Source organism: Ceratotherium simum, chromosome 33 (assembly GCF_057802395.1).
Source record: "Ceratotherium simum simum isolate JZ-2026a chromosome 33, ASM5780239v1, whole genome shotgun sequence".
NCBI classification, from domain to species: Eukaryota; Metazoa; Chordata; class Mammalia; order Perissodactyla; family Rhinocerotidae; genus Ceratotherium; species Ceratotherium simum.
This window is the reverse complement of record NC_141932.1, coordinates 12,364,707-12,389,706: the sequence shown is the minus strand read 5'-3', so window position 1 is coordinate 12,389,706 and position 25,000 is coordinate 12,364,707. Positions and strand designations below refer to the sequence as shown.

The following is a 25,000-nucleotide window of genomic DNA, read 5'->3' as shown; positions in this document are numbered from 1 at the left end:
GGGGTTCTGTCCGCAGGCGCTGAGATGGCGGCTTGAGCTGCTGGTAGCTGCTGGTCTCTGTCCCCACTGGTGTCCCCAGGTCCTGCTCCCTTTCCCCGACTCGGGGGGTCTCTGCTCCCTGCAGCCCTCTTCTCTCAGGGTCTCCTCCCAGCTCGCCCCTGAGCTCTCTCCCAGGGTCTCTTCCCCCATCTCTCTCAGACTCTGTGTCCCCTTCCCCTCTCATGTCCCCTGTCCCCTCTTGGCCCCACTGGGCAGGGCTCCCGGCTGCCCTGCTGGGCTGGGGGAGGGTTGGTCCCAGCATAGCTGGGCCCTTAACGTTTCCCAGAAGGCTGCCATCCCCCAGCACACACATTGTTCCTCTTCCTGGCTGTTTTTTCCTGTCCAGGACCCTCCAAGGCCAGGCGCTGGCTGACTGGCAGTGACTACTGCCCTGCCCTCTGCAGCTGGGGAAACTGAGGCATGGGGCGTGTGTGTTGCAGGGGTAGAATGCCTCGTGGGGGGGTGTGGCTTGGAACTTGGGGGTCGGGGTCAATGGGGGAAGTTCACCGCCCGCTCACCTCCCCAGCTCCCCAGGGGCTGTCTACACTTGCCCTTCCTTTCCCTTGGCCTTGTCCACAGAGCCCCCTAGGCCCCCAGGAAGCGCCCCCACAACCTGGATCACCCATGACAACATCCATGTCTTTCCATGGCCTTGGTGACACCGGCTCCAGTCCAGCTGGAGCACTGGGCCTGCTGGCCCCTCACCCCTGTCTACACCCCTTCTTCTTCTGGGATGACGTCCACCCCAGCTATGCTAGGGCCCAGACTCCCTTTGTCCTCATCCCCAGGTGGCTCTGTCTGCACATGTCCCACATTGCCCAGCCCCCTCTGGAAGTCGCCTGGCCCCTGAGACTCCCGGTCACCTCGGGTGAGGGTGAAGTAGAGGTCGCGCGTCTACACTGGAGCCTAGCACTTCCCCGCCCCCACCCCTTTCCTGGAAGCCCATGCTGGGTCACCACTTGCAGGTGGTAGCGGCCCCGCCCCTCCCCCTTCCGCCTTAAAGGGTCGCGTCTCCCCAGGCCTGCCAGGGGCATAGACAGCACGGCCGCAGGACGGCACACCCATGAGGGCTCCGTGGGCGCGGGTTCTAATCCTGCCCGGGTGTGGTGTGGCCTTGTAGACTCTTGGCCTCAGTTTACCCCGCCTCGGAAGTGGGGACTGGCGCCGAGTACCCGCGCTAGAGTGGGCGCTCAGAGGGGATTATCCGGTCGCGGGGAGGGGGCGGGGCCGCATCCCGGAGGGGCTGCTTCACCCACCGGTCTCCCCGAGCCCCGCCCTCCCCACGATGACCGCTCACGTGATCCTGCTGTGGCTCCTCGCCGCCTCCGTCCTGGGGGACCCGGACTCCGCGGGCAGGTGAGAAAGGCCGGTGGCAGCGGGGACGGGGCGGAAAGGAGACGGCGAGGGGCGTGCGCCCTCTTCGGTGGATGGGAGGGTGTCAGCGCGCCCCGCCTCCACCGAGCCCGGTTTCTCGAGCGGATTGTTTGAACCCGCTCTTCTCCCACGCTCCCTCCCCAGGCGGCCCGGGCACCAGGTCCCCCAGCACCGCGGGCGCCTCTGCTCCCTGGGCACGTGCCAGGCCCACCGCCTGCCGGAGATCATATACTGGCTCCACTCCGCCTCCACCAAGGAGCCCTCGGGGAAGGCTGGCCGCCAGCCCCAGGACCCCCGCAGCTACGGGCGCCGCCGGCGGCGCGGGGCCACAGTCCCGGGGCGTCTCCAGGACCCCAGCCCGCGGCAACGAAGCCCACGCAGTGCCCAGCTCGCTGCGTGATGGTGGGCACGTCTCTGCGCCTCTCCTGGCCTCAGTTTACCCATCTGTATACAAGTTTCTTTTCCCTTAACTCTACCTCCTGGGCTCAGAGACCGTCTCTTACCCCCCCGAGGCTGTGACTGGGCTGGACCCAGCGGCACACGGACCCAGCATGGATAAAGAATATTAACCTCCAGAGCCAAATAAAACGAGAGTTGCGTGTTTCAGTCTGTGCTTGTCTGTGCCCATTCCAGCCTCCCAATCTGAGCCCGGTCCCTAATATATTCTTCCCCTTTCTCCATGCACCTTTTCCCTCACGGGAGCCCCTCTGACTGTCTAACTTGAATCCAATCCGCTGCAGCGCCTCTTCCGCGCCAACTCAACTCATGCAGCTGCACCTTCGTGGGTGGTTTTGGTGGGCCGACCTGACCCCAAGGCAGCCGGACCCCTCCCCGGAGTGGCAGGGCTGACATCCGCTCCGGCTCGATACCTCCGGCGCGTGACTTGACGTGCACTCAGAGGTGGGCTGTGAGCTCCGAGCTGAGCCTCGTTCCTGGAAGAGCAAGGAGAGTAACGGGGACAAAGAGCGGACTGGGGAGCCGGAGAACCTGCTGCGTACAACCGGGGACGCCAAACGCTGGAGAATCAGGCCGGGTAGAAGGAGACTGAGGACGGGGCAGCGAACGGAGGGAGGGGATTGGACGCTGGGCCCCGAGGGGGCGGGGAGAGAGCGCGGGGATGGGAAGGGGGCGGGGACAGGAGGCCGAGACTGGAAGGGGGCGGGGATAAAACCAGGGGCTTGAATACCCGCCCAGGCACACGCGAGACCGAAATCGGGGTTCCTGGGTGTTGGATAATCGGGGGCGGGCCGGAGCTCCGGAGGCCCGTCGACCAAGTCGCGGACTCGTCGCACTGGGATTGGACATATGCGAGTGGGAGACTTGGGTCCTGCGCTCTCAATCGGGGGTCGGGGGTGGGGTGTACTTGGCTTGGTCCCCAGGATCCGATCGGCGGACCCCTGACTCAGCGAGGTAAGTACCGGACCGGACCGGAGGAGCTCCGGCGGGGGCTGGAGGTCTAGGGTTGGGCGTGCGGGCCTCTCCATCACTTGTTCTCGACGCTCGCCCAGGCTCACAGCCTCAGCATCCCTGGCGGCGAGGCATGCGCAGTAGGGTGCTCCCCCCTCCTCCGTCCCCTCCAGCCCGGAGCGGGGGGAGGGGACGCTGGGCCACCCCGGAGCGGATGAATTTATAGACATCACCCCCCCGCCCCCTGCCTTGGAATGGGAAGCGGAAATGGGGTGGACAGTGCCAACGTCCGGCAGGTGTTCGTTTCAAATGGGTCTGGCACTGTTTTTCTGGAGATCTCGCAACTCCCTCTGGACCAGTTTCCTGCCCCCACCCCCGAACCTTGCAAGTCCTATATGGGGGGGGGGGGCGGGGAACACTGCCCCCGCACCACGTTCTCAGAGGAGCCGCAAAAGGGGTTAAGCGAGTTAGCCCTCCCGCCTCTCTATGCCTTCACAGAGGTCCCCACCTGACGTCCCCCCAACACCGGAGTCTCCGGCCAGGACCCTCAAGACCCCTCAGGTGGTTAGGGAAGGATGAGCCGGCGTCCTGTATTCCCGAGTCTGCGGGAGGAGGGGGCTGGGGGCCCGGACTGCTGGGTGTGCAGGAGGAGGGGGCTGGGGACTTGGAAAATGACCCTCTGTACTCCTCCCAGGGCTCTAGCGTGACATGGCTGAAGCACATCAGGCCGTGGGCTTCCGACCCTCGCTGACTTCGGCCGGGGGGGAAGCGGAGCTCAGCGCCCCGGTCTTGCAGGAGATCTACCTCTCCGGACTGCGCTCTTGGAAAAGGCATCTCTCCCGTTTCTGGGTGAGGAGGGCTTCGACTTGGTTTCCTTCCGGGAATCCAGTTACCTGCTTCCGGGATGCCGGAAGCCCACTTCCGGCCTCCTGGTGGTCCCACTTCTGGGATCCTATCACCCTCTTCTGGGAATTTTGATGTCCACTTCCAGGACCCCTGAAAGCCATTTCTGGGTTCTCTGTGGCTCACTTCTGAGAACCCCTATTTGCCTCTTGCACCCACTTCCAGGACCCCACCTCCCTTTCCCCACTCATCTTTCCCTTTCATCTCCAGGCTCTAAACTAGGTGCTCCCCATTCCAGAATGAGCCCCATGACCTGATGAAGATCTTGGGCAGCCCACACCCCAATCCTGAAGCCCCCTCCTTTCCCCTAGCTTTTGCCCACTGGATCTGAGAACCCCCTCCTTGCCCCTGCTCCTGAACCCCCAGGCCCCCTCCCCAGTATGCAGTGTACCCTCCCTGGGTTGGGAGATGTGAACCTCCATATGTCTGTTTCCTCCACTTCTCCATCACTGCTTCTGCCCCAGCTCTGGAAAAGACAAACTCCTGCCCCTTGCCCTTGCTCTCGAAGCCCACGCCCAACATCTAACCAGAACCCCTGTCTGCCCCAGGGTACCGGGTTCTAGAACTCCGGCAGTGTGAACATACAGACCCGCCCTGCTGGTCACATCCTTTGTATTTGGACAGAGATCTTGAACACCTGTGGGGTCGGCCAAGCCTGAATTCGATCCTGGCTCTGCTGCTTACAGGCTGTGTAGCCTTGGGCGAGGGCTCCTCTCTGAGCCTCAGTTTCCCCACATGTAACACAGAGGTGAGGATAGCACCTCCCTCGAGGATTAAATGAATTCTTACCTGTAAACACTGAGCAAAGCGCCTGGCCTGTGGTAAGTGCTGAGTAAGTGTTAGCTTTTGATAAAATCGTTCTTCATTCACTCACCAAATATCTATGGAGCATTTGTTAAGGGGCCTGGCACTGTTTAGGGCACTGGGGACTCAGCGGGGAGCCAGACAGACAGAATCCTGTCCTCAAGGAGCTCTCGATCTAGTTGGGGACGGTACTAAAGAAGATAAGGAAAATGTAGAGCATGTTAGATGGTGGGTGACACATGCTATGGAGACCAGTAAATCGGGCAGGGAAGAGGGAGTGTGGGGTGTTGTAATTAAATAAAGGGGCAGTTCAGAAGGATTTCCTGGAGCTGAGACATTGGAGGAGGCTGGATCATACTTCTACAGCCACATTGGTTATTCGAATAGAGACGTATCTGGGCCAGCCCTGGTGGCCTAGTGGTTAAGTTCAGCGTGCTCTGCTTGGGTGGCCCTGGTTTGGTTCTGAGGTGGACCTACGCACCACTCATTAGCCATGCTGTGGCAGCAACCCACATACAAAATAGAGGAAGACTGGCACAGATGTTCGCTCAGGGCAAATCTTCCTCAGCAAAAAAAAAAAAGAGACATATCTGTTCTAGTGAGTAAAGAACCACTACCCCAAACCCCCAACGACCCCCTTCAGCCCTGCCCCGGGGACTTGCAGGCCTCAGCCCAATCCATCAACTAAAGCATTAACGTTAACCTGTGGTTAGATATATAAACACACATATACATGAGCATAAATGTATATATTCTAGATATAATTACATACAGAAAAATGCACAGATTTTTTAAGTGTACAGTCCTTGAATTTGGACAATAGCTGTGTAACCAACTCCCCATCAAGACAGCATTGCCACCATTTTAGAATGTTCCTTGGAGCCCCTTGCCAGGTAGCGCCCCCCACTCAAGCCGACCACTGTTCTGATTTCTATGCCTATAGGTGCATTTTTTTTTCTTTAAGATTTTATGTATTTATTTATTTTTCCCCCCAAAGCCCCAGTAGACAGTTGTATGTCATAGCTGCACATCCTTCTAGTTGCTGTATGTGGGACGTGGCCAGCGGTGCGTCGGTGCGCGCCCGGGATCCGAACCCGAGCCGCCAGCAGCGGAGCGCACGCACTCAACCGCTAAGCCATGGGGCCGGCCGGCCCCCAATATAGGTGCATTTTGACCACTGTTGCATTGTCGAATATTTTGACTGTCACCCCTGCGTTCAAGTCAAGACCTAAATCATTTTTCAGAGTCAAATGTCCCCCCAAGGCCAGTGGCCCTCACCAGACCCTCACATTGGTATTAATTGCTAATTGTAATAATGGTCACTTTTCCTTTCCATCACATAGCCGCCTTTCTCCCTGATGGTCACTAGGAGCTCTCACGTCCTTCCTCTTCCACTCTGGGACCCCAGGAGCCCCCCAAAGCCATAGCCCTCAGCAACGCCAGAGCGGCAATTCCACAGACTCATTGCCAAGCCTCAGTTTCTTCACTTATCAAATGGGAAGCTTGATGGTCACTGCCTCGAGGGATTGTTGTAAGCATTCGTTGTCTTAGCAGTAGGCCTGGCTCACAGAAGTGACCCCTCCAGCATGGCCATTCTTCTCTCAGGTGCCACATACGTGCTGTGTGACCTCTGACGTGGCAGTAACTTCTCGGAGCTTCCGCTTCCTGATTTCTAAGATCACATTAGGTAGCAGTGTGTCCCAGGCTCTACACTAACCAAGCCCTTTAAATCTGTTGCTCATCCAGTCCTCAGTAGGGCTGGCTAAGGTAGCCCTATTGTTAATCCCGTCTTATAGATGAAGAAACAGAGGCCCAGAGAAGTGCTTTCAGTTTCTCAAGGTCACACAGCTGTTAAGATGTGTGGTACCCTGCATTGCATCCTGTTGCATTAGAGTCACAAGGCAGCTAGATGGTTTGAGCAGTAGATAGTGGACCCTGGAGCCTGGGAACCGGGGTTCAAATCCTGGCTCCCCCATTGCCTGGCTATGTGGCCTTGGACGAGTTCTTCAAACTTCTTATCTCCTCAGTTTCTTCACCCAGGATGGAGATAATAATAATTACTACTGTCCTGAGTCACAGGGGAATGAAATAATTAATGACGTGACGCACCTGGACTTGGGAGGTGCTATGGAGACATTTCCTGTTATTATGAAGCCCCTGTTCTATTGCAGTCCAGAGCACCATATATAAGAACAGACAACTTCCTTTAAAAAGAAAAATTAGGGGCCTGGTGGCATGGTGGTGAAGATCGTGTGCTCTGCTTAACGCTTGAAAAATTAGGGGTGGCCCAGGGTGCATGGGTTTGGTGCCCGGGTGTGGACCTACAATACCACTCATCACCATGCTGTGGCAGCGACCCACATACAAAATAGAGGAAGATGGGCACAGACGTTAGCTCAGCGACAATCTTCGTCAAGCAAAAAGAGGAAGATTGGGAACAGATGTTAACTCAAGGCCAATCTTCCTCACCAAAAAAAAAAAAAAAAAAGAGGAAGAAAAATTAAACAACAAAAATAACCACATTGGCCAGTAACCTTTTCCTGCCAAGCTGAAGAAAGATTGTCAAGTAAATAAACCCCCAACGCGAAGTAGGGTAGCAATAGAAAGGATCACTGTAATAACATGTATTGAGCGCCTACTGTGTGCTGGCTCTGAGCTGTGCACTCCAGCCCCCTCCCCAGCCCTCTTCCCTGATTTATTTTTCTCCATAGCACCTACTGCCACCTGACCCATGACCCTGAAGCCTTTACCCTCCATGAGAGCAGGAGTCTTGCTGACTCGTCACTGCTGTAGGATGGCCATCAGCATTTGTGTGGACGACACGTTCTCATCCAGCCCTGGTGACAGCCGTATGAGCCAAGTACTGGGATTGTTCCCATTCTATAGATGGGGACACTGAGACCCACAGAAGTGAAGTCACTTGCTCGCGGTCACTGAGCTAGTTAGTGACAGAGCGGAGATGGGAGCCCAGAGGGTGGGCCTCCAGGGCCCGAGTGCTAAACCGAGATCCCTCAGGCCTGTTCACTAAATGTGGGAGGAAGAGAGAAAGTGGTTTCCTGAGCCCCGATAGGGATGCCCAGCCAACAGCAGGTCTTACCCTGTCTTAATCATGCTCTCTGTGCGACCCTGAACCGAAGTGTTTTCTTCTGTAAAATGAGACCATCTTAGTATCTATTTCACAGGGTTGTTGGGAGGATTTAAAGAGATAATCCTTGTAGAGGGCACCTGGCATATAGTAGTGTTTATTACATGTTAGTTACCTCTGTTGCTTCCCTGGGAATCTGGAAAGTTCCATCCCTTCCTCATTCATTCCATGGCCAGGTAATTCTTTTTTTGTTTTTTTTCTTTCCAATTATTTTATTGAGGTCATAATGGTTTATAGCGTTGTGTGATTTCAGGTGTACATGATTATCAGTTTCTGTATAGACTGCATTGTACTCACCACCAATAGTCTAATTTTTATCCATCACCATATATAAGTGCCCCTTCCCCTCTGGTAACCACTAATCTGTTCTCTCGGTCCATGCGTTAGTTTATCTTCCACATAGGAGTGAAATAATGCAGTGTTTGTCTTTCTCTGTCTGGCTTATTTCGCTTAACATAATACCCTCAAGGTCCATCCGTGTTGTTGCAAATGGGACGATTTTGTCTTTTTTATGGCTGAGTAGTATTCCATTGTATATATATATACCACATCTTCTTTATCCACTCATCCATTGATGGGCACTTGGGTTGCTTCCACGTCTTGGCTATTGTGAATAATGCTGCAATGAACATAGGGGTGCATAAATCTCTTTGAATTGTAGATTTTATGTTCTTTGGATAAATACCCAGCAGTGGAATGGCTGGATCATATAGTATTTCTCTTTTTAACTTTTTGAGGACTCTCCATACTGTCTTCCATAGTGGCTGCACCAGTTTGCATTCCCACCAGCAGCATATGAGGGTTCCCTTTTCTCCACATCCTCTCCAACACTTGTTATTTTTTGTCTTGGTAATTATAGCCTGGCCAAGTAATTCTAGAAGGCCTACTGTACTCCAGACCCTGCTGGATATGGGGGATCATTTTGCCTTTTTGACAGACTCTCCTGCTTGAGAGTCACTTCCTCCAGGGAGCACTCCCTGACTCCCTCGGGCTGAGCAACCTGCCACCACAGGACTCCTATGCCCTATCCTATCATCATTAGCCCTCACTTCATTCTGGACTGACCTCCCTGAAGACAGGACCTCAATCTGTCTGTTCCCCTCTGGGTCTTGAGCACCCAGCTCAGGGCCCAGCACACGCTGGGTGCCTGATCAATATCTGACAATGGTGCTTAGAGGACAGGATAATTGACTGAATGTTTGCCCTTTCCTCCCCACAGAACGACTTTCTCACTGGTGTGTTCCCCGCCAGCCCCCTCAGCTGGCTCTTCCTCTTCAGTGCAATCCAGCTCGCCTGGTTCCTCCAGCTGGATCCTTCCCTAGGACTGATGGAGAAGATCAAAGAGTTGCTGCCAGACTGGTGAGGTCCCCCATTTCAGCCCAATAACCTCCCTAATCCCTTTCCCTGCACCCAGTAAGTTTCTCTATCAGTGTGGTGTGCCTGCCAAAGAAAAGTAACCTCTGAGACTTACTTTGGGACAGATTAATAAAGATACAGCATCAATAAAAAGGAGGTGATTTTCTCTCTTCTCTCTGCACATTTTCCATCCTGGCTGCTTCTTGCTAAGAGGGATAGTGACAAACTAGAAAATGTCCATATATGGTTATATATACTAACAAAAGTATGAGATTGGCTAGTCTCCAGTTGTGTAGTCTCAGGCAAGAGAATTTACCATTCTTGGTGTCATGGTCTTCATCTGTAAAATGGGGGTAATAATAATTGCTTCTTAGAGTGGTTGGAAGAATGAAACAAAATCGTGCCTGTGGCATATTCAGTCCAGTGCCAGAAGGTTATTAAATGGGAGTAGCTGAATTATTATAATTGTTGCTGTCATCTTTGGGAAAGGTTTGGAAGCCAGATGTGGGTGAAGTGGCAGGTTCTAACCCTTAGGTTAGTCCTCCTGGGGAGAAGGTTCAGGTTTTGTGCAGACAGCCCCAAAAAGCAGATCCAGGATCGGAGGTAGAAATTTCCAGGACGCCAGATTTACTCAGTCTACAGAGGGGATGTGACTTGCCCCAAGTCCTCCAGGTAGGATTTGCCCACGTCTGTCTGACTGCAACTTTGCAAACGTGTAGATTCACTGTGGCTTTAGACCAGCATCTCCTAGACTTGAGTTTGTAGTGGAAACACCTGGAAGGCTTGTTAAAACACTGATTGCTGGGCTGCACCCCAAGAGATTCCATCTTAGTAGGGCTGGGTGGGGCCCAGGAATCTGCATTTCCAACAAGCTCACAGGTGGTGCTGATGCTGGCTGGTCCAAGGGCCACACTTTGAGAACCACTGCCTTAGAATATAATTTGATATCTGGGAGGGAGGAGTGTCCCTTCAATAGAAATACCAGCTCCCACTTATTAAGCACCTAACCACTTTCAATTTCCAGGAGAAGTGGTTTTAGAAGCGTGGTGTCCCCACAGTCCTAGGGGGAGGAGGGTGCTGCGAGAGGACCACGCCTACTTTACAAGTGAGGAAAGTGGATTTCTCTGACTGACTCTAATTCTACAAGATATGCCTCCAACAGCCAAAAGACCAGGGTCAGAGAATATTAGGAAGGGCAGAGCTGGGTGGGGCTGGAGGAGAGGCGGGCCTGAGGCCAGGACACCCAGGCCCATTCTCTCTCTCTCTCCCACAGGGGTGGACAGCACCACAGGCTCCGGGGGGTCCTGGCGGCCGCGCTGTTTGCTTCTTGTCTGTGGGGAGCCCTGATCTTCACACTTCACATCGCCCTGAGGCTGCTTCTATCCTACCACGGCTGGCTCCTCGAACCCCACGGAGCCATGTCCTCACCCACCAAGACCTGGCTGGTACGTGAGGGGCGGAGCCCTGCTCAGGTCCTCCTGGGACCCACTTCTTTGTCCCCCTCTCTCTGGGTCTCTGTCCCCCTCGTTCTCTGAGTCTCTGTCCCTTTCTCTCTCTGGGTCTCTGTCCCTCTCTTTGGATCTCCATCCCATTCTCTCTGTGGGTTGCTACGCACCCCCCACCCCACCCTGGTCCCCGGCCCCTGTGAGGGGTTTGATGACCCACTAATTCTCGCTTCCCCCCAGGCCCTGGTCCGCATCTTCTCCGGCCGCCACCCGATGCTCTTCAGTTACCAGCGCTCCCTGCCGCGCCAGCCGGTGCCCGCTGTGCAGGACACTGTGCGCAAGGTGGGCCAGGTACCCCGGGAGGGGGCGGGAGGCGGCCCGGGGCGGGCGGGGGGCGTGACCCACCCTCTTCTCCGCCTTGCCCCTCAGTACCTGGAGTCCGTCCGGCCCGTCCTCTCCGACGAAGACTTCGACTGGACGGCGGGCCTCGCGCAGGAATTCCTGAAGTTGCAGGCGTCGCTGCTGCAGTGGTACCTGCGCCTCAAGTCCTGGTGGGCGTCCAATTACGTGAGTCCCCCACCCTGGACGCAAAGGTTCTGAGCCCGCCCTCCTCGCTCCGCGCGTCTACACCCCGCCCCCAGGACACGCCCACAGCCCCCAGGCCCTACGGTGATTGGAGCCTCGCCCCAGACGTGAGAGCATCCCGAGCCCCGCCCCCGCGCTCACTATTCCAGGCCCCGCCCACAGGCTCACTATTCCGGGCCCCGCCCCCGCGCTCACTATTCCGGGCCCCGTCCTACGCTCAACATTCCGGGCCCCGTGTGCAGGCTCACTATTCCAGGCCCCGCCCACAGGCTCACTATTCCGGGTCCCGCCCCCACGCTCACTATTCAGGGCCCCGCCCCCCTGCTCACTATTCCGGGCCCCGCCCCCGCGCTCGCTATTCCGGGCCCCGCCCCCACGCTCAGCATTCTGAGCCCTGCCCCCGAGCTCCGATAAACTGAGCCCGGCTCCCACGCTCCAATATTAGTTTAAACCCCTCCCCAGATGCTGGGATAACCCTGTGACTATGTTGCCACATTCTGAGCCCTGTGCTGCAGGCTCTAATAGTCTGAGCCCCACTCTCCTACAATAATCTAAGCTCCGCCTTTAGGACCCGCCCACAGCCAGAGCTCCGCCCCCAACTCCAGTATTTGAACCACAGTCCCAACACTTCAGCCCCTCCCCTGGCCGGCCAACTCTAAGCCCCGCCCCCAGAATAGTTCCTGTGTCCCACCTCTCTGCGCAAGGACGCCTGCTCCAAATGGGCTTCTATTCAGGAGCTAGGCTCTTGATTGCACTCTGAGTTGGGAAACTGAGGCATAGAGCCAGTCAGCGATTCACTCAAATCGGGTCTTACAGGCCTCCCATTCTGTAGGAAGCCATAAATAGCCACCAGGCAGCCTATGATGAAGGGGCAGTAGCGATAATGAGACAGATGGGGTGGTGTGAGTGTCTGGGGGTGGTCAGAGAGGCTGCAGCTGGATGAGAGGATCAGGGTTCCAGGAGGAGAAGGTATTAGGGCTGAGTCTTGAGGGTTGGAGAGAATTTGAACCTGTCAGGTTGGTGGGAAGGAACAGCCTGGGCAAAGGTGGGGAAGTAGGAAAGTCATAGGGCCTGGGCTGGCAGCAAGGAGGGCTTCACTCTGGCTTCGAGGAAGGGATTGAAGGGTGGAGAGGTGGGGAGAGGCCTGGACTCCCTCTGAGGACCCTGGATTTTTTCTTGGGAGTGCTAGGGAGCCATGGGAGGATTCTGAGCAGGGGAGGGGCAGGGCCAGCTCTGGTGTGGGGAAAGACTGGAGGGGAGACACTGGAGGCTGGGAGGCTGGAGTAGGGGTCGAGGGGAAAGGATGAGGGGGATGTGGGAGAGAGAGGAGGGGACAAGGCAGAGAGTCAGGGGCAGGAGGGCAGGTTGGGAACTGTCAGGCTGTGAGGGGATGGGGACGGAGATGGTGAGGACAGCACCCATGGGTCTCACCTGGTGACGGGGGGAGAAGGGGAGCAGCTTTGGGGTGAAGACACTGAGCTCCATGGAGGCAGGTGGGACGGGCCTGGGGGCTCCAGGGGAGACACCCTGGGGCAGCCAGAGACCTGGGGAAGAGCTCAGGGGAGAGGCCTGGGCAGTGACAGCAAATGAGGGCCCTCAGCTGTGGAAGGAAATTGAAACATTGGACTTGGATGAGAATATCTGAGGTGAGACGAGGGCCCTCAGCTGTGGAAGGAAATTGAAACATTGGACTTGGATGAGAATATCTGAGGTGAGAATATAGAGTGGGAAGGGAAGAGGGTCATGTCTGGAGGGAGAGGTAGGATGGAAGCCAAGCCTTAGTTTTTAAATTTTTTTCCTTCATGCTCTTGGACCAGATTCTGCTCTTAAAAATAAGAAAAATACACACACACACACACACACAATATGTGTATATTTCATTGATATATTTCATTGTATCTCAAAGGCACTGCCAATTGTAACACACTGCATTATCTTGTGTACAACAAAGAAAAAAAAAGAGACCAACTAAACACAGTGCTTTCTAACCACTTAGTCTTTTTTTTTTAAATAGGTTGAGCCTTGTTATTCATGGATTTCATAGTTGCAAATTCGCCTAGTTGCGCAAATTTATTTGTAACCCCCAAATCAGTACTCATGGCGCTTGCGTGGTCTTTTGTGGACATGCGCAGAGTGGAGAAAAAGTTGAGTTGCCGTGCGCGTTGCCAGGCAACCCTCTGCCTCTCTGTTTCAGCTCTCACACCGTAAACAAGTGTCCTTTCTGTGATCTATGTAGTTTCACGTTGTTTGCATTTTTATGCTTTTTGGTGGTGATTTCCCTGTTTAAAATGCCCCCCAGCGCACCTCTGAAGTGCTGGCTGGCGTCCCTAAGCGCAGGAAGGCTGTGATGTACCTTGCGGAGAAAATACGTGTTAGATGAGCTTCATTTAGGCGCGAGTTGTTGGTGGTGACTCCAGTGTGAATGAATGAAGGATATACATTAAATAAGGTGTTTTGTGTGTGTGTGTGTGTGAGGAAGATCAGCCCTGAGCTAACATCCATGCCAATCCTCTTTTTGCTGAGGAAGACCGGCTCTGAGCTAACATCTATTGCCAATCCTCCTCCTTTTTTTCCCCAAAGCCCCAGTAGGTAGTTCTATGTCATAGTTGCACATCCTTCTTGTTGCTGTATGTGGGATGCTGCCTCAGCATGGCCGGAGAAGCAGTGTGTCAGTGCGCGCCCGGGATCCCAACCCGGGCGGTCAGTAGCAGAGCTCGAGCACTTGACTGCTAAGCCACTGGGCCAGCCCCCTAAATAAGGTGTGTTTAAAGAGAAACACACATAAAACCAGTTTATGTATTGATTGGTTGATGAAAAGGTCGTGACCAGAGGCTCTCGGGACGCTAACTCTGCGGTTCCCCCGGAGCAGTGGTTCAGTATTCGCTAATTCAGTGTTCGCGGGACTTTAGAGAACATTACCGTGAGAAACGAGAATCAACTGTATATTTGAAAGAGCTCATTTACACTTATTTAGACGTGCATTTATATCAAATATCACTCCTGGGCGAACTTAAAAAAGGAAACTGTAAATGCATCCCTAAGACTTTTGCGTTCAGAATCCAGTTCTTCTCCGTTGCATTTTGATTTAGACTTGTCCATATCTTCCCACTGGCCACACAGCTTCATCCTCTGTGTTGTCAAGAACCTTGCAATGTAGCATTCCCTGAAAGATGCTATAATATAATTAAGGCCATTGGTGCAGGGCACTAAAGCGGCTTTTAGTAAAGCTGGCCTAATTTAGACTTTGCTTTGGAGATTTTCTATCCAGGTCTGACTCATCACCACCTTTCCCCGCCCCAACCATTTGGTTCCTGAAAGTTAAAATCTCGCTCCACAGTTATCTCCAGGATTTTCTTCTGAGCCATAGACATCCTTCAGCAAGCTTAGATGCTTGTGTTTTTTTCTTTTTAAAAAATGTTATATGTTATACAGATAATGTTACAATGTTATACATGTAGTAGAATGCACAAATCTTAAGTGTACAGCTTGATGAAGTTTTTATGTATGTGTATAACCATATAACTGCTGCCTAGATCAAGGTATAGAACTTTTCCAGCATTTGCTGGAAGCCTCTGGAATTTTCCAGAAGGTCTTGCACATTCCCAGGGAATGACAACTGCATCCCGCCTGGCGTAAGTGTAAGGAAGTGTAAGATCCTGTTGACTTTAAGATGGAAGCAAACATGTATATGTCTCCATGAGATTCTATGACATAGAAGAAAGGAAAACATCTAGAAAACATTCCAGTTCCCTCTGACCACCTCCCTTTAATTCTTGTCCCTGCCACCATCACCTATGAGAAACACTTGGGTCAGAGTCTTTTCTGAGTGTTTATACACATATATTTGTATCCAGGGAGATACACACACACACATACACATATATATCACATAATATATATAAAGTTTTCTTGTAATAAAATATATATAACATAAAATTTACCATTTTAACCATTTTTTTGTGTACAATTCAGCAGGATTAGGTACTTTCACAATGTTGCATAACCATCACTACTATCTATTTCCAGAACTTTTTCATAATCCCAAACAGAAACTCTGTACCCATTAGGCAAAACAGCCCCATCCTCCCTTCTGGGAACCTCTATTCTCCTTTCTGTCTCCAGGAATTTGCCTAGTCTTGATTTTCCATATAAGTGGAATCATACGCTATTTGTCCTTTTGTGTCTGGCTCATTTCACTTAGCATAATGTTTCACTTTAGCTAATGTTTCACTTAGCAACATGTCCATCCATGTTGTAGTCTGGATCAGAACTTCATTCCTTTTTATAGTAACATTCCATTGAATGGCTAGACCACATTTTGATTGTCCATTCATCTGTTGATGGATGCTTGGGTCGTAGTAATATATTTTTTTAAATCTCAGATGGGATCATTTCACACATCTTGTTGTGTGCCGGCCTTTTTCAGTGGGCAGCATGTCTTGGTGCTCATTCTGTGTCAGTAATATAAATGGGTCTTGTTCTTTTTAACAGCTGCATGGTATTCCATAACATGAGTGTTGCACGGTTTAGCTAACTGATCCTCCATTGACGGACTTATAGGTTATTGCTAGTTTCTGATTGTGAGGGCCTGCTTCATTGAGCTCCACCCTCCCTGTTTGACATAGCAAAGTCTTGGGGTGCTCGCCCCTCCCCCCCCTTTTGGCCCCAGCCACCCCAGCTGTTTGTCTCTTTGCCCCACTCCCAGGTCAGTGACTGGTGGGAAGAATTTGTGTACTTGCGCTCCCGGAACTCGCTGATGGTGAACAGCAACTATTATATGATGGTGAGAAGGGCGCTAGGAGATGGCGAGGGGGTGGGGCTCATAGCTCCCTGGGGCTAGGGTGGGGTGTCTGGGTAGAATGTGGGGTTTAGCGTCAGTGAACCAAATCACAGTCTGGAATTCACAAGCCCGCCCTGTGTTTGGGGTCAGTGCCCCCATCAGGGGCAAATCTGACCCCAGGCGTTTCGCTGTCCCCTCGGCTGGCCCCAGGACTTCCTGTACGTCACGCCCACGCCGGTGCAGGCCGCTCGAGCCGGGAACGCTGTCCATGCCCTCCTCCTGTACCGCCACCGCCTGAACCGTCAGGAGATCCTGCCGGTGAGAGGGCGGCTGTGGGCTGGGATGGAGGCCGTGGTCCTGTGGCCGTGGGGCCACGTGGGGCCTGGGGGACAGCTCACGAGCCCGTGGTCTCCTGCAGACTTTGCTGATGGGCATGCGGCCCTTATGCTCCGCCCAGTATGAGAAGATATTCAACACCACGCGTATTCCCGGGATCCAAAAAGGTGAGACCCCTCTCTACTCCTCACTGACAGAGGGGAACAGTGCAGTGACGAAGCGCACGTTCTCTGGAGCCAGCCTGCCTGGGTTCGAATCCCAGCTCCATTGCTCCCTGGCTGTGTGACCTTGGGCAAGTTATTACCTTCTCTGAGCCTCAGTTTCGTCATCTGCAAAATGGGATAATAAGGGGATGAGGATTAAGTGAGTGCCTGGAACAGTGTAAGCCACATGGAAGGCCTAATAAATGGTCGTTATTCTTATTTTTATAATGTATCTTACCTTCCCGCCTGCCACCTTTTGCCCACCTGCCCCTAGACCACATCCGCCACCTCCGTGACAGCCGACATGTGGCCGTCTTCCACCGGGGCCGCTTTTTCCGCGTGGGGACCCACTCCCAGAGCGGCCTCCTTTCCCCGCGGGCCCTGGAGCAGCAGTTCCAGCGAATCCTGGATGACCCCTCGCCCGCCCGCCCCCACGAGGAGCATCTGGCGGCCCTGACAGCCGCTCCCAGGTGAGGGTCAGAGGTCAGGGGGCCCAGAGGCCCGGTCAGCTCCCGAGTTTGCGGAAGGGCAGGTTGGGGACCAGGGGCGGGGGGGTGGGGGGGGCTGGGGGAAGGCTGGGCAGAGTGGAGGGCCGGCCTGGGCTCAGGCACGTCCCCCGACAGGGACATGTGGGCCCAGGTGAGGAGGAGCTTGAAGACCCAGGCCAAGGACGCCCTGGAGGCTGTTGAAGGGGCTGCTTTCTTTGTGTCACTCGACTCAGAGCCCGCGGGGCTCACCAGGGAGGACCCCGCAGCCTCGTTGGATGCCTACGCCCACGCCCTGCTGGCCGGCAGGGGCCATGACCGGTGAGTCAGCTGGGGTCGTGGACCCCACCCTGACCTGCGACCCCAGAATCTGAGGGCCCCAGACCCAATGCCTTGAGACCTGGGGACCTCTAACCCAGACAACCCCTAGACCTGGGACCCCAGATCTCAACCCAGATCCAGAACCCCACATCTGAGGACCACTGAACCCCTGACCTGGACCCTCAGACCTAGAGAAACCCTAGACGCGGGACTCCAGACTCAGCATCCCAGACCCAAGGACCCCAGATCTGAGGACTACCAAATGCCAAATCTAGGACCCCTGGACCCAGAGACCCGCCCCCCACAGCCAGAACTCCAAGCCAGGGGACCTCAGACTCAGGACTGCAGCCCTCCGAATCCTCAGACCTTAATGCAGCCACCCAAAACCCAGGACTCCAGACTTGGGGCCCCCAAACCTAGAGATCCTCAGACAACCTTCTAGATGCCCACTAGGCATCACTCTGATTTCTGAGGCCCCCAGGAGAGTCCCCCTAACCTCTCAGCATCCCGTAAGACCTGAACCTTTCTCAGCACATTCTCGCAAAATCTGCAAACTTTCCAAACCCTAGACACATCTCAGAGACCATCCAGAACCACGCACTGGAGACCCCCATCTTCTTAGAGATCTTCACACCAGCCCTGATTCTTGGAAAAATCTCCCCACCCTGGAACCCCCACAAGTCCCACAGAGAGCACCCCCGAGTTCCCTCCTGGCCCCCGCTCTTTGGTGACCACTCTGAACTCTCCCCCTGCAGCTGGTTTGACAAATCCTTCACCCTCATCGTCTTCTCCAATGGGAAGCTGGGTCTCAGCGTGGAACACTCGTGGGCCGACTGCCCCATCTCAGGACACATGTGGGAGGTAGGACAGGCAGCTGACCCCCATCCTGGGGACTGCCATTTCCAAAGACCTTCCCCTCCAGGGCCGTAGAGTCAGGGGAAAAACGGAGGCTCAGAGAGAGGCAGAGACCAGACCAGGTCACCCGGCAAAGGAGGAGGTCTGGAATTATGACCTTCCTTTGACGAATGGGCATTTGGGGCTCAGAGAAGGGAAGCGATTTGCCCAGAGTCACAGAGCCAGAAGTTGCAGAGTGAGAATATGATTCCAGAATGCTCTGAGACCAGAGAGTGAGGCCTTGCAACCACATCTCACTGAATCAGAACCATCTTCCAGCTCTGGTTTGCTGTGTGGCCTTGGACAAGTTACTCCCCTCCTCTGAGCTTCAGATTCCGCTTCATCAGGTGAAAGGGTTGGATGTTCTTTTACCTTTAAGCTCCTGTCCAGTCCTGAGAACCTTAGCACCTCTATTTTCTTTATTTTATTTAGTCCCTAAACCGTAGAAGGTGGCGTCTGCCCTGCCTCGGGTTCCCACTCTTCTCTGGTTCTGCACAAGGGGTTGGTTGGGGCACAGGGTGGTGATCGAGCAGGCATGAGGGGAAGGGAGGCCCTTTCCAGATCTTGGGAGCAGCCTCAGGTAAGCTCTGACTCTTCCTTGCCTGTTTCTCATCTGTAAAATGGGAATATTTCCCCTTTGATTATATTAGTAAGTGAAACTCCCAATTCAGTTTAAGCTCAGACCTTTCAGACATTTCACGTCAACACATCATCTCTGCATATTGACTTTGAACAAAGGGATGTCACGTAGAGCAAGATAAAAAGAAATGCAAACTCTAAGGCATAAAGTGATGTGTTCTTTTCCCAATATATTTCTTTTTTTTTTTTTTTTAAAGATTTTATTTATTTTATTTTTTCCCCCCCAAGCCCCAGTGGATAGTTGTATGTTGTAGCTGCACATCCTTCTAGTTGCTGTATGCGGGACTCGGCCTCATGATGAACGGAGAAGTGGTGCCTCGATGCGCACCCGGGATCCGAACCCGGGCCGCCAGCATCGCAGCGCGCGCACTTAACCACCAAGCCACAGGGCCGGCCTTCCCAATATATTTCTAACATCAAAATGGGGGATATTAATCCCTTCTTCCTAGGGTGTTGTGAGAATTCAGTGGAAGGCTGGTGGGTGGTAGGTGCTCTATAAGGGCAGATTTAAAATATTTAACAACCAGCAGGGCACGGGCACCACTCAATCAGAATGGATGCCGACGCCTAGAGGCTCATGTCATGCTCAGCTTTATTTCTCCTGTCCCAGGATTGTGGCGAGGGATGGGGGGGGTCCTTGGGAGGGCTGGGAAGCCAATGGTGGCTCTTCATCTACCAGTCAGAAGCCCAGGGTCAGTAACCACCAGTTGAGTATTAGTATCAGTCCTGCTCTCAATGAACTTGACCCCGAGAACCCACCTGTGAATACCAGAGGTTTCTGTTCCGCAAGGATGGCCCCACTCCCAGAAGAGACTTATGAAAAGAGGTCCCTGGTTAGATGGCCCTCAGTCCAGAGGGAGGAAGGGACTCTGACAGCCTTCATTTGTACACAGTTCACTCTGGCCACAGAATGCTTTCGTTTGGGCTACTCGGCAGACGGCCACTGCAAGGGGCACCCTGACCCCTCGCTGCCGCAGCCCCAGCGGCTGCACTGGGACCTTCCAGACAAGGTGAGACCGGGTTTCTGGGCCTCTCCTCCAAGTCCCCAAATTCCTGACTTTGACTCCAAACTCATCCCCACTCCCAATCTCAACCTCAAAATCAACCCCATTCCCTACTCCATTCCCAACCCCAACTCTAAACCTGTCTCCACCACCAATCCCATCCTTAATTCAACCCCATCCCCGTCCCCAACCTCAATCCATCCTACCCCAACTCAAACCCCAATTCCATCCTCACCCCAAACTCTTCTTCATCCCCAACACCACCACCATACCTAAATTCAGTCCCATCTCCACCCTTAACCCCATCCGAACCCCAACTCTGACCCCATCCCATCCCCAACCCCATCCTGACTCCAATTCAGTCCTTATACCCAACCCCATTCCCTGCCCCATCCCAATCCCCAGCCCCATTCCATCCCAACCTTCACTGCCATCCTGATCTCCATCTTTAACCAGCCCTTCAGATCTGTTCTCTTCTTTGTCCTCATTTCCATATTTCACCCCAACCCTAACTCCATGCCCATCTCCACTTCCAGCCCCATTCCCAACTCTAACCCTACTCTCATCTGTAACCCCAGCCATTCCTGCCCCTCCTTGTCTGGCAGATCCATCCATCCATCTCTCTAGCCCTGAGGGGAGCCAAGACCTTGTCTGGAAACATTGACTGCCACGTCTTCCCCTTCTCCCACTTCGGCAAGAGCTTCATCAAACGCTGCCACCTGTCTTCAGACAGCTTCATCCAGATGGCCTTGCAGCTGGCCCACTTCCGGGTCAGTTGGGTTCCCCGATCCCAGCCCCCTCTCAGGACCTCGGTTCCCCTGAGCCCCCAAGACCTGCCTCGTCAGCCCCTTTTTAATGACTTTTCTTGGCCATTGCCATTGTGGGTCCGCCATCTTGATTTCTCTCTCCCAACCACAGATTCCTGGGTGGGAGGAGGCTGGAGGTCCAGACAGTGGTGGGTCAAGTCTGTGAAGACTTCCCAAGCCCAGCTGACAGGCTGCTCTCCTCCTTGTCCCCCAGGACAGGGGTCAATTCTGCCTGACTTATGAGTCGACCATGACTCGCTTGTTCCTGGAAGGCCGGACAGAGACGGTGCGATCTTGCACGAGGGAGGCCTGCAACTTTGTGAGAGCCATGGAGGACAAAGAGAAGACAGTGGGTGTGGGCCTCGTTTGAGGCTTCAGTCATTTCCACGTTCCCACTCATACACTTGTGAACATTTATAGAGCACCTTCTGAGGGCCAGGCCCCATGATGGGCACTGGGGACAGAGGAGGAACCAGACCTGGTCTCTGACCTCAAGGAGCTCACTGAGGGGGGAGACAGAGATAGTTCAGCATAGTGTGATACATGATTTAATGGGGGTCACACAGGCTACGGTGGGGGGAGCAGCCAAGAGGGAGTCCTGGTTCCACCGTGTAGTTCTCTTTGATGATTTAACCTCTCTGTGACCTTGTGACTTCCATCTGCACTATTCTTCATGTTCCCTATATAACCTCTCTGCCTAGAACCCCCTAGGCACTTCTGTTCCCTCTCCCCCCTACCTATGAGGTATTGTGGGTCAATGGAAGGAGTTTGGGCACTGAAGTCAGAGAGACCTGGGAACCCACCTAATTCTGCCTTGTTGTGTGACCCTGGGGAAATGACTTCCCCTCTCTGAGCCTGTTTCCCTTCTGTAAAATAGAGTTGATATCTCTGCCTTGCAGGGATGTTGCAAGCTGGGTTGAGGCCAGGGGTGTGACAGGCCCCAGCAGTAAGCCCACTTCCTGTCTTTCCATGACCTCTGACCTCCCCGGGGACCCCAGGACCCGCAGTGCCTCGCCTTGTTCCGCGTGGCGGTGGACAAGCACCAGGCTCTGCTGAAGGCAGCGATGAGTGGACAGGGGGTCGACCGCCACCTCTTCGGGCTCTACATCGTGTCCCAGTTCCTCCACCTGCAGTCACCCTTCCTGGACCAGGTTGGGGTGCAGGGAAAGGGTTAGAGAGGGAAGTGGGGAACCATGGGAGAAGGGAGGCACGTCGGGGCAAGGAGGGTGATGTTGGAAAAAGGGGGTATCAGCAGAGGAGAGAGTTAGGGAGATAGGGGCAAGAGAGAAAGGGAGAGGGCGGAGAGGGAAAACGGGCAGAGAGAAGGGGGAGGGGCGTGGTCATGGAGAGGGATGTGGTCATGGAGAAAGGGGGCGTGGTCTTGTGAAAAGGGGGCGGAGGACAGGGCGTGGTCGGGGAGAAACGGGATGGGTGTGGTCAGAGAGGAGATGGGCGTGGTCGGGAGAGAAGAATGGTCTAGGAGAAGAGAGACAGGGTGGGGCAGGGGGAGAAAGGGAGAGGGCGTGGTCAGGAGAGGGCATGGTCGGGGAAGAGGAAAGGGGCGTGGTCAGGAGGGAAAAGGGAGGAGTGTGGTTAGAGAGAGGGGCGGGGTCAGGGGAGATGGGCGTGGTTAGGGGGACAAGGAGAGAAGGGCGGGTTCAGGGAGAAGGAGATAGGGGTGTGGTCAAAAAGGGGCAGAGCAGAAGGGTGGGGTCAGGGAGCAGAAGGACAGGGCGGCAGACAGGGGCCAGATTTAGGGGAAGTAGGCAGTCCAGGGATGTCAGAAAGGGCCAGGGTTGGGTGGAGTGGAGTTGAGCCAAGGGGGCGTTGACGCGCAGGTGTGTTTGTCTGTTGCACACGTGACCATCTCCTGTCCCTCAGGTCCACTCGGAGCAGTGGCAGCTGGCTACCAGCCAGATACCCGTTCAGCAAATCCACCTGTTTGATGTGCACAATTACCCCGACTATGTTTCCTCCGGTGGTGGATTCGGGCCTGTGAGTGGAACTGGGCCTGACCCCAGCTCTCGATCCTGGGCCCTGGGGCCTCGGGGCTGGGGGTCTACACTCCTGCGTGGTGGGGGAGGAGGGGACCGGGGGCTATTTTGTTCGCCTCACTCTGTCCCTCTCCAGGCCGATGACCATGGTTACGGTGTTTCTTACATCTTCATGGGGGATGACACGATCACCTTCCACATTTCCAGCAAAAAATCAAGCACAAAAACGGTGAGACCAACTTGAACACCAACCCACCCTGCCCCCTCCTCCCTCAGGACCAAGGAGTCTGGGCTCCTAGCTCCCTCCTCTCCTACAACCTAGGAGTCCAGACTCCCAACTCCTTGCTGCCCCACAATCCAGGAGTCCGGGTCCCAGCCCCCTCCTCCCTCAGACCCAGGAGTCAGGCACCCCAGTCCTCTGGTTTCTCAGCCCTCAGGAGCCCGTCTCTCAGCTTCCCCTGGACGTGACACGTTTCTCCTTCTAGGACTCCCACCGGCTAGGGCAGCACATCGAGGATGCATTGTTGGACGTGGCCGCCCTGTTCCAGGAGGGACAGCGTCTTAAGCGTGCGTGCAGAGGGTTAGGGGAGGAGGACTTGGGACACAGGTGTGGCTCTCTCCCCTGCCACGCTAGGGGCTCCAGGGCACCCACGACATCTGCCACCTTTTGACCCCTTCCAGTGGGGAGCTGGTCTCCCCAGGAACTAAGGGGAAGGTCTCTATGGCTGGGCTGGTGCAGGACAGAGGCAGCCCATTTGGGTTTGGAAATCTCACATCTGGTCCAATAAAGATGTGTGAGCTGGGTGTGTGGTCTCTGCTCTGCTCTTGGGCTGGGCAGGGGTGGGAGAGATGAGGGTTAGGGTGGAGGAGGGGGAAAGTTCCATCCATCCCCAGGTGTCATGAATTCCCAGTTACAATCACAACTTCAGCTCCAACCCCCAACACCTGCCCAGTTTCCTGCACCCCCAGCTCCAGTCACACCAAACCCAGCCCTCCAAGGCCAATCCCAGTCAACAACCTCACGAGCTCTCACTAGCCCAGTTCCAGCTGCCTCAACACCAACTGCTCACCCCAAACTTAAAGATCGACACCAGTCCAGCCACCCCACTTGACACCTCCCAAGTGAATACTCCAAGATTCTTATTACCCAACCTCGACCCCAGCCATTTCAACCTCCACCTCAATGATGGATTCAGCTCCCATGACTAGGAAATGCACTACCTAATGTTCACTGTCCTGACCACTGCCGTCATTCCAACAACCAATGACTCCACGACACCACACCCCATTACACCCAACAACTCAACCACAATTTGAACCATATAACCCACATAAAAATATCCAACCCCAAACTCTAAGACTCCCATCCAATCTCCACTATAACCCACACTTAAACTTGACCCATAGTTATGACTTTAAACACCACACTCCTTGACCACACCCCCACTCTACCCCCACTACCATTACAAACCCCACCAGCTCAACTGCAGTCATATCAACACCAGCCCCATCTGACCACATCAAAACCCCAATCATCCAACCCTTCACTGCCATGATTCCAATACTCCATGACTCCAAGCCCCATTGCTTCCACCAAGTCAAGCATGTCACACCAGCCCAACAACAAAATCAGAATGCTGAACACCTTAACTTCCACCAGCCCAACCTCCACACCCAACCCACCAGCTCTAGTGGTTTCAAAAAATGTCCTCAAGTACTTTGACACTCCTTCCTTCAAAGGTAGAGCTCAATTCCCCTCCCCTTGAGTGTGGCCTGGACTTAGTGACTCTTTTTCTAACTAAAAGAATATGGTAGAAGTGACTAGGACATGAAAGACATTCTGGCTTCCTTCTTGTTCTCTCTCTGAATCATTTCCTCTGGGGGAAGCCAGCCACCATGTCATGTGGACACTCAAGCAGCCTATGGAGAGGCCCACGTGGTGAAGAGCTGAGGGCTCCTGCCAATGGCCAGTGAGGAATATTCCCAGGGAGGGAATGATCTAGAAAGCAGATTCTCCAGCCCCAGTCAAGCCTTCAGATGATTGCAGCCTAGCTGACATCTTGACTGTAGCCTCATGAGGGACGTGAGCCAGACTCCTGACTCTCAGAGTTCTTGACTTTCAGAAACTGTGAGATAATAAATATTTATTGTTTTAAGTTGCTATGTTTGGGGGTATTTTTTTTTTTACACAATAATAGAAAACTAATACACACTACGAACACCTCAGCCTCAACCCCATATCCCTAACCTCATCCCATTTCAAATCCCCTTGCCAAATCCATCCCTGTGGCAGACAGAGCCTGAGGTGACCCTCACTTATCTCCCACCTCTTGGTGTCCAGACCTTTGTGTGATTCCCTTGAGTGTGGGTGGGACCTGTGGCTTGCTTCCAACCAATAGAATATGACAAAGGTAATGGCATGTCACTCCTTTATTTAGACTCCATTTTAGCAGATTGGGGTGAAAGATTCTCCTTGCTGG

At 54.1% G+C, this 25,000-nt stretch overlaps 2 protein-coding genes across 2 annotated transcripts; both read left to right on the top strand.

The window, feature by feature from the left end:
- Window positions 1–89: 89 nt before the first annotated feature.
- ADM5 (adrenomedullin 5 (putative)) lies at window positions 90–2,022 on the top strand. Its single transcript, XM_004440427.3, has 2 exons — window positions 90–1,395; window positions 1,558–2,022. The coding sequence occupies exons 1-2, from the start codon at window positions 1,325–1,327 to the stop codon at window positions 1,811–1,813; spliced, it is 327 nt and encodes a 108-aa protein (XP_004440484.1). The 5' UTR covers window positions 90–1,324; the 3' UTR covers window positions 1,814–2,022.
- Window positions 2,023–2,758: 736 nt separating this feature from the next.
- Window positions 2,759–23,349, top strand: CPT1C (carnitine palmitoyltransferase 1C). Its single transcript, XM_004440292.3, has 19 exons — window positions 2,759–2,823; window positions 3,515–3,669; window positions 8,892–9,031; window positions 10,302–10,473; window positions 10,714–10,815; window positions 10,903–11,040; window positions 15,764–15,841; window positions 16,049–16,156; window positions 16,257–16,341; window positions 16,652–16,847; window positions 17,001–17,183; window positions 17,939–18,044; window positions 19,610–19,726; window positions 20,326–20,490; window positions 20,741–20,875; window positions 21,525–21,677; window positions 22,408–22,521; window positions 22,657–22,749; window positions 23,006–23,349. Exons 2-19 carry the CDS (start codon window positions 3,529–3,531, stop codon window positions 23,189–23,191), a joined length of 2,412 nt encoding a protein of 803 aa, XP_004440349.2. The 5' UTR covers window positions 2,759–2,823; window positions 3,515–3,528; the 3' UTR covers window positions 23,192–23,349.
- Window positions 23,350–25,000: the final 1,651 nt, after the last annotated feature.